The sequence below is a fragment of the Limulus polyphemus genome, unplaced genomic scaffold, assembly GCF_000517525.1.
Source record: "Limulus polyphemus unplaced genomic scaffold, Limulus_polyphemus-2.1.2 Scaffold1930, whole genome shotgun sequence".
Taxonomy (NCBI): Eukaryota; Metazoa; Arthropoda; class Merostomata; order Xiphosura; family Limulidae; genus Limulus; species Limulus polyphemus.
Genome location: NW_013667540.1, coordinates 179,693 through 188,018, shown reverse-complemented (window position 1 = coordinate 188,018; position 8,326 = coordinate 179,693). Strand labels below are relative to the sequence as shown.

Sequence of the window (8,326 nt, the reverse complement as noted above, 5' to 3'; positions counted from 1 at the left end):
TGAATCATTAATTTTTAGCAAAAATACTTTATTAGAATTCTGATTTTTTTCTGTACAAAAGACAATGTTTACTGAAAGTTTGCCAAATTTCATGAAGATCCAAAATCTTATCATATCAGACAATGTATTGATACAATAGTATCATGGCTTCATGATATGATACCCGTATAATATCGCTGTACTGCCACACCTTTAATATACATATATATACACACACACACGCATACATATGCTTAAAATGTTAAACTGGAAAAATAAAAATCAATCTTACCACTTTCTTCCTTAATGTGCCAGGCATTTAACATATTTGTGTTTTCCCTATGGGTATTGTAAAGTACTTGGTATTTCTGAATGATCCCATTTGGATGTTTTGGTTTTTTCCATGATACTCGAATAGTGTGAACATCAACAATGGACCACTTCAAAGAAGTAGGTGGACCAGGAACTAAGAAAATATACAAAAGATAAGTAGAGATGATTAAAATCAAACTCTGTATTTCAAAAAAGAAAAAAAGAAATCTTATTGTTGGACTGTTATGCAAACAAAGAATTATAATAAGAAATGTACGAAACAATCATACCTACCTAAAGGAAAAACATCCCCATTTTCTATGGCAGGTTATATAAATAAGAATTATATTCTGAGAGAGCATTTTCTTCTTTCCAGAAATCACAGTTAACAAAAGAAATTAAGTGTAAGAATATGAATAAGACAATTTATTTTTGTAAGTCTTCAACTATGTAGCTCATGCTCACATACAAGTATTACAAACCAATGCTTACTGATGCTGCATGTAAGAGGAAAAGTCAAAAGAGAAACAATTATCATGATGTAAACTAACCATGTTTTAAGTTAACATAAAATTTAATCAAGCTGTAAAATGTTATATTTTTAGAAGTAATTCAAACTAAGTACTGAAACTGGTTCAACAGCTATCATTATTTGATTTAAACTGGAAATGAAAACTGGGAAACTGCTGCAGAGATGAGGAAAGTTAGAAGCCATCATCATGGTAGGAAGCTTCTCTATACAACATGACTGATGTGTGGGTAATCAACATAAATGAAGCGCATATTGGGACAAAACTTTGTGCAAAACACAGGCTTGATGTTAGACTAGATTCAAACAGTTCTGCAGTCTACAACCAGGAAATCCTTGTGATTTTCACTTCACTTACACAACTAGAGATTGTACTTCAAGTGATAAAAAGGATGGAAACACAAGATAATGAAGACAACCAGCTTAGAGAACAATCAAATAGAATCCAGAAAGTCAAGTGGTCCAAAACAAAGGTCATCCACCATGATCACCTTTGGAGGTTTATTGGCAGAAGAATGATCACCTGGTTAACTTCAGAGCAGACTTTGCCTGAAGTAAATAAACCTTACAGAATATTGCTGCGACTAGAAGATTCCCTTGTTCAAGTACCTGAAGAGAACTAACATAGTAACAAGGCAGCAAGTATTGATAAAGGATAAGAGGTCATAAAATCTTTGTGACATAATCCATGTAAAAGAAAACTTCCAGCAAAGGTTTAGTGACTGGACAGCTTAAGGGCATTAACCCTATAACGACAGTCATCCTTTACTGCTCATGTCATGAGGTTTTAGTGACTTACATTCAAAATTTTATTAATCTACTTCATATTTATGTTATATCAATTAGTATAGCATAAAATCTTTGCTAATATCCATATTTTAATAGTAAATAAGTATTAAGTTCTTAATTTCATAAGGCAATATTTAAAAAAAATTCTGAATTTCCCTTAGTCTGACATGTGACACATTTTTTCTAGGCATCTCCTCTCTCTATTTTATCCACCACCCCTTCAATAAGCATGAAATTCAACATAAGTTACTCACTATAAAATTATCATTGTTCAGACAAACCATAATTTTTATAGCCTTCAATTTTGTTTGGTTTCAGGGCTATCAAACAGAAAATCAGACCCCTCTTGCCACACCCACCTGTCACATCCTCTCTTTCAGGATTTGTTAATAGTTCTCTCTTATGTTTAATTCTATATTATCTATAACCAATAGAAAGCCAAGGTTTTCATCTACCAAATGATGTATTATATAACGTTGTTTCCTGAAAGGAGAATTGTCAATTTCACTGTTAGTACAAGTTTCGTTCCCATGGGAAAAATAGCTTGGGTGATTTTGTACCAGTTCTTTTTTTGCAGAGTTAGAAAGCCAGAAAAAGTGTGATAGTTAGGGGGAAATTGTCTACTTTTGCATGTTATTCTATGTTCTTTGGTGCATTATTTAATTAAATAAAAATTATTTAGTGCATTCCTACAATTAGTATAAAAAAAAGTAAGGTTAAGTGTCATCAACAACACAAGCATGCAATGGTTTTATTGTCTTGAAACTGTTAAATGTTCTACAGTAATTCCTGTATGCTGAAGCCAAAAATGATATCCATTTTTCTCCATCGTGTACAGATTTTTCACAAAACGTCATATGTACTTTTACATAAGTTATGCTTAAAATGTTGACAACCACTGGCTATAGATTTCTCTAGACCAATCATGATGTCAGAGTTTTATTGATCATTCTAGAACCCATGAGAAACACATAATAATAACAAATGTTCATTGTGGTAAATGAAATAATAATTTGATCTAAGTAAGAGTTTTTTTCCTTTCCAATTTGTAAAAAAATCTTTATATGATAGGAAAAAAAATGAATATTATTTTCAAAACCTGCATAGCTGAATTATGGAAAATCCATTGTTAAAACCAAAACAACTTTTTTGAAGTTTAACTTTGCAGGCCTGTGCAATCGACAACAAGAAAAAAAGAAGATTCAGGTAAGTACTTCATTTCTTGTTTTTATTTTTATTCTTTATTTAATATTATAAGAGTAACTAAAATGTAAAATAGGGTTAGTTAAGGTAAGATTAGGTAAAATAAATAATAATAATATAATAAAAATTATATTATTAAATATAATTATATAATAAAAAGTTTAACTTAGCTAGTATTAAAGTGAAAATGTTGTATTAATGTCTATTGTGAACTTAGACCCATCAGTGATGCAAGTTAATATCATTAAGTGGACTAGACTTTCAATATCATTTTTACCAAGCAATCCAAACCAAAAAAAAAACCAGAAGCTATTATAATGGTATGTCAACAAATTTTTATTATCAACACTTATTTCTGGATATGTTAACATAACTTTGGACATGAACACCATACATTTACCAACCTTATTCAATACATTTCTTGTATCTTATTAAAAAACCCATTTAAAAATAGTAAAAGTATAGAAATCTGCCCAATAATATCAAACCAATAAAACATTATATATCACATGAAACATGTACAATATGATCATGCCCCATTGTACATGCATGTCAAAGAATACAAAAGTTAACTAATCAACATAGTAAATATATACTACTGTTAACATAAAAAAGATGTGCAACTAAACTTTGCTTGACCTTCATTGTTACTTTTCAGAATATCTCTCATGTTAATGGAACCATCAGTTGGATTCCCAATCAATCTAAATTTTTACTTTATTGTAGCTAAGTACAAAACTCTAATTCAATAAATTTATCTTAGGATTTGCAGTTACGTCTTTTAGAAAAATAAGCAAAATTTTTGAACAAACATAATCAAAGAATTACATGATATCTTTGAGGCAAAACAAAACTGAAGAGAAAGATACCATGCATAATATTAGGATAAAATCAAACGAAATTCATGCAAAACAGCTAAGTTAACTATAAGTTATTAAAAAAGATTAACTTTTATCTGTTTTACATAAATTTTATAGTACCTTTGAATGCCTCCATTTTATTTATTAAAATCACTAGAAGAAAAAAAAACAATCCATAAACTTGTTATCCCAGGTGGTGTAATACCATGCAACATATAAAAATGTGTATATTCCAAACAGAAAATTTCTAAACTAATGATAAGCAGGTATAATAAAATTATTTCATTTATCTGCTAGAGCAGATTGCAACATGTTGGTTTTTCATGAATGCTTGTCTTCAAATATCTAGTGTTTACAAAACCAGTTTATTAGATAATCTTTCATTTCTATATTCCTCTCAATCAAGTTTTAAAAAATCCTGAAAATTTTGAACCTAATCATGTATAATAGCTCAACTATTAAACTATACACTCTCTCCCTACAGGCTTGGTCCCACAGGCCAACCTCGTAACTATTCTGTGCTTATTATAGTTTTTATACTATAATGTTCAATACAAGAAGCATTTTGTACACAAAATATCAGATTTTTTAAGTCATGATTTGATCATTCATTTTTTCTTTTCGAATGTTCACTGTCTAACATATAGAGTAATTTTGATTTTCTGATCAAAAATACTTTTGTGCATCAGACAATTGTCAAATTTCACATGTGAAACCTTTATAATCTGCTAATAACCACCAGATAATTATCAAACATTTTTGTTTAGAAAATTTTTTATATTTTATACGTTATTTTCACGATTGTATCTCTGTATGGGTTTGATCAATTTGACCAACATCGTAACCACAATAAAAAATTAGAAAACAGATATTAATTACACTTTTTCATACTAGAATGACTACAGATTATAACAAGAAACCACAAATGTTTAGTCGAAATATCTTAAATCTCATAAAAGTATACATGACCAAGTCCACATGGTCTAGTGGACCAGTATTTTGTAAAATACAATCATATTTTGGATATAATACATTATATTTTTATACATATTATTACAATTTATAAATAAATTCTTAAATTTCAGTTATTTTTCTTAAAACATAGAATGGTAAATAAAGAATTATGAAAAACAATTATCTGTTCTAGTTACAAACTTTATACTCATTCGCTACTTGCCATAATTTGCTAAGCCTTGTCAAATTTTGCACGTGAAGGATGTAAAGCAAAATAATTTTTTTAGATTTTTATATTCATTTTGAAACAACAAAAAAATCATAAATTACTATATCAATACCACAGAAATCCACTATAATTTATTAGGCTTAGTAACTAAGCTGTAGTTGGGTCGAAAAAATATGATATTTCAAACAACATTTTCACTTACCCCATCCCAGAATCAAGACAAAAAGATCTTTGGAACTTTCCACCTTCTAGAGCCAGAAAACCATGAGGAAAAAATTTTGAGCTTTTGATTGGTTATGAAGGTGTACATAAAGAAGTATTTTAAAAAAAATGGAAGAAGTGGGTGAGGCCACTGTGTTCGATTCACTGAGATATAGTGATATCTCAGCAAAGAGAAAAGATAGGAGGTTTTTATTTTATATTCTAGCTTGTAAATATCGGTAATTTGAGTTTGTAATTCATAATTTGCATTTGGTCATCACATACTACATGACACAATAAAAATTGATATTAAGGATTTTTTTTATATTTACTTTTAAATTAATAAATTAATTCATGTATAATACTAAAATTTATCTACAATTTGATATCAAACCTATTGACAGACAATTCATAAAATAGAAGTTCAATAGAATTGTGAATGTAAGTTTACCAACATGATGACATGCCCTTTGACCCCTGATCATAGGAAGACTTGTAGTGAGATGGTTAAACCTACCCTAACTGAGTTTAAAATGCCAATGGGCTAACCATAGTAATTCCACAAATTATGTTATAATAATCAAAATTTATTTCCAACAGTATGAATAGTAAGAACTATTGAATAGCTAGAACTTGTTTCTTATTTTATTAATTCACACTTACAAAAATTATCACTCTACAAAAACTATTATTGTGCAACTTGGATTGGGTTATAACAGCTGAACTTGAATACAAAGGTAAACTTATTTCAAAATTTGAAACATACATAAACTTTGGGGTCATATTAATTCTATTTAAATTGTATGTGAAAAAAGAAAGGACTGTATGATGAATAAATATCTATCAAATATTAAGTACACAACTTACACTAAGTAACAAAATGAGAATCAATGAATTAGTATGACTTTTTGTGAAACTTTGAAAATATTTCAGCAATGACACTTATAGTGCATCATTAATTTCATCTGTTTCTCTAATTAACAGATGAAAGTTGAAACCTCAGAATGTCCTTCTAGTGGCTTTCTTAGACATTTTAAAGTCTTAGGATGCCACATCTTTCTTTTGAACCAATATTTCAAGTTTGGTATCAAACTATAAACATTCCCACCATCCTCCACATTCTAAGAGTACTTTGATCACATATGATGAAAAAAAAAAGGAAAAAATATAAAATTACTTTTTGAAATAAATATTTAAACACACAGTGAAGAAACAAAATAAAAAAATATTTTACTTGCTTTAAGCAATTTAACTAGTCATGTAGTACATTTGAAGCATAACAGTGTTATAAAATGGTTAGCTCTTCCTATGCAAAATAATGGAAGGTTTTACATAGAGAATTAATACAGTCACAGATAAATTCCTGATTTAAATTTAAAGAACTTTTACACATATTTATCTTGGCCATAGATTATAATGTTATGCTAGTTGAAATTTGATAACTAGCTAGTGAGCAAACATTTTAGCTCAGTAGTTAAACCATTGTATTGTTATGATGTGAACTAGATTAAGTTGGAGATATTTAATTTTTTATAAAATTTCTATCAGCCATTTACAAATCAGAATTAGTGTAAAGATTAATAATATAATATTACATACTTATTTTAATACCAATTATTTATTATTTTTATTTGAATTAACGTTACTCATTATTCAGAACTGGTAAACAGGTGAAATTAAATTAATTTAGAAGTTACAAAGAGTGATAGTTTTTGTAGTAAAAAAGTTTAAAAACACACAGCAGAATGGAAAAAGTCCTTACTGCTTAACCCTATCCAGATGAGTCATAGGTGAAAGGCCATGTCATCGCATTTGTTGACTTGCATTCAAAATTTTATTGCACCACTTTTTCATGAACTTATGTCAATAAGTTTGGTATCAAACTGTAAATTATAATTCATATTTTAGTATTATACATTACTCAATTTCTTAATTTAAAAGTAAATATTAAAAAACACAAACACCAATTTTTGTGGTATGTTGAATGCAACACTGGTTCAAATTAGAAGTTTGTGATGTCAAAATACTAAGTCTATAGTTTTGTATGAATTAGGAACACAAATTACTGATGTTGACAAGCTATAATATAAAATAAGAAACTCTTATCTTTTCTATTTAGTATGATATTGCTCATGTAATGAATCAAACAAAGTGGCACCCCACCCACCTCTTTCCAATTTTGGAAATGCTCCCTTATATATATTTACTTCTATATATGACATGAATAACCAATTGAAACCTCAGAATGTCCTCCTAGTGGCTTTCTTAGACATTTTAAAGTCTTAGGATGCCACATCTTTCTTTTGAACCAATATTTCAAGGAAGTAGGTTATGTTTTTAGTCTGTTCGAAATTTAATATTTTTTTTACACTGAAATACAGGATAGTTACCAAGCTTGATAAATTATAGTGGAATTCTATGGTATTTATATAGCAATTTATTTTTTTTTGGTTATTCAACTGTATATATATATAAACCCTAAAAAAGTTATTTCATTTCATATCGTGCAAAATTTTAAAAGGCTTAACAACTTATTTCAAGCAGCAACCGAGTACAAAGGTCATAACTAGAAGAGATAATTGTTTGCTTTACTTTGTTATTTACAGTTCTATGTTTTAGGAAAAAATAAGTTGAAGAACATATTTCAAAATAGCAATAATCTATATACATATATAATGTATAATAATTGAAACGTGACTGTATTTTACAAAATACTAGTCTACTAAAACACAGTCAAGACAGGTAATTTTGTAAAGACTAAAGGTCAATTTTATATTATTGGATACAGTAACATGAGTGCATGTTTGCCACCTCATTGTAACTTCTTTATTGTTAGCCAGGTATGGCTGAAAGGTCAATATAATAAAAATAATAAATATATATATAAATGTATAATGTTATGAGATTTAACCTATTTAGTCTAAATATTTGTTTTCTTGTTATAATTTGTTGTCATTCTAGAAAGAAAAAAGGCATAATTTACATATTTTTCCTAATAAAAAAGATTACGTCACTTATGATATACAACATTGTTTATTGACAAAAAGGGGACATAGATAAACGTTTCGGAATTCTATCAGATTCCATCTTCAGTATCTAAAGCAAAATAAAATAAATTCACACATGTCATTGGACATTGTCAAAGTATAATTGCTAAATATAACGATAATTAAACAAATAAAACACAAAACAGTAATCATGGGGAGAAACTACAGCAAGAAAACACAACAAAAAATAGGGTAAAATACAGTAATACGAACATATTAAAAA

At 28.3% G+C, this 8,326-nt stretch overlaps 1 protein-coding gene across 1 annotated transcript in view; it reads right to left on the bottom strand.

Moving 5' to 3' along the window:
* The window catches only part of LOC106465393 (protogenin-like), a 178,450-nt gene that overhangs the window by 30,056 nt on the left and 140,068 nt on the right, over positions 1–8,326 (bottom strand). The window contains exon 17 of the mRNA XM_022393285.1: positions 272–445. Within this exon, the coding sequence (XP_022248993.1) occupies positions 272–445 (174 nt within the window). The remainder of the gene's footprint in view (positions 1–271; positions 446–8,326) is intronic.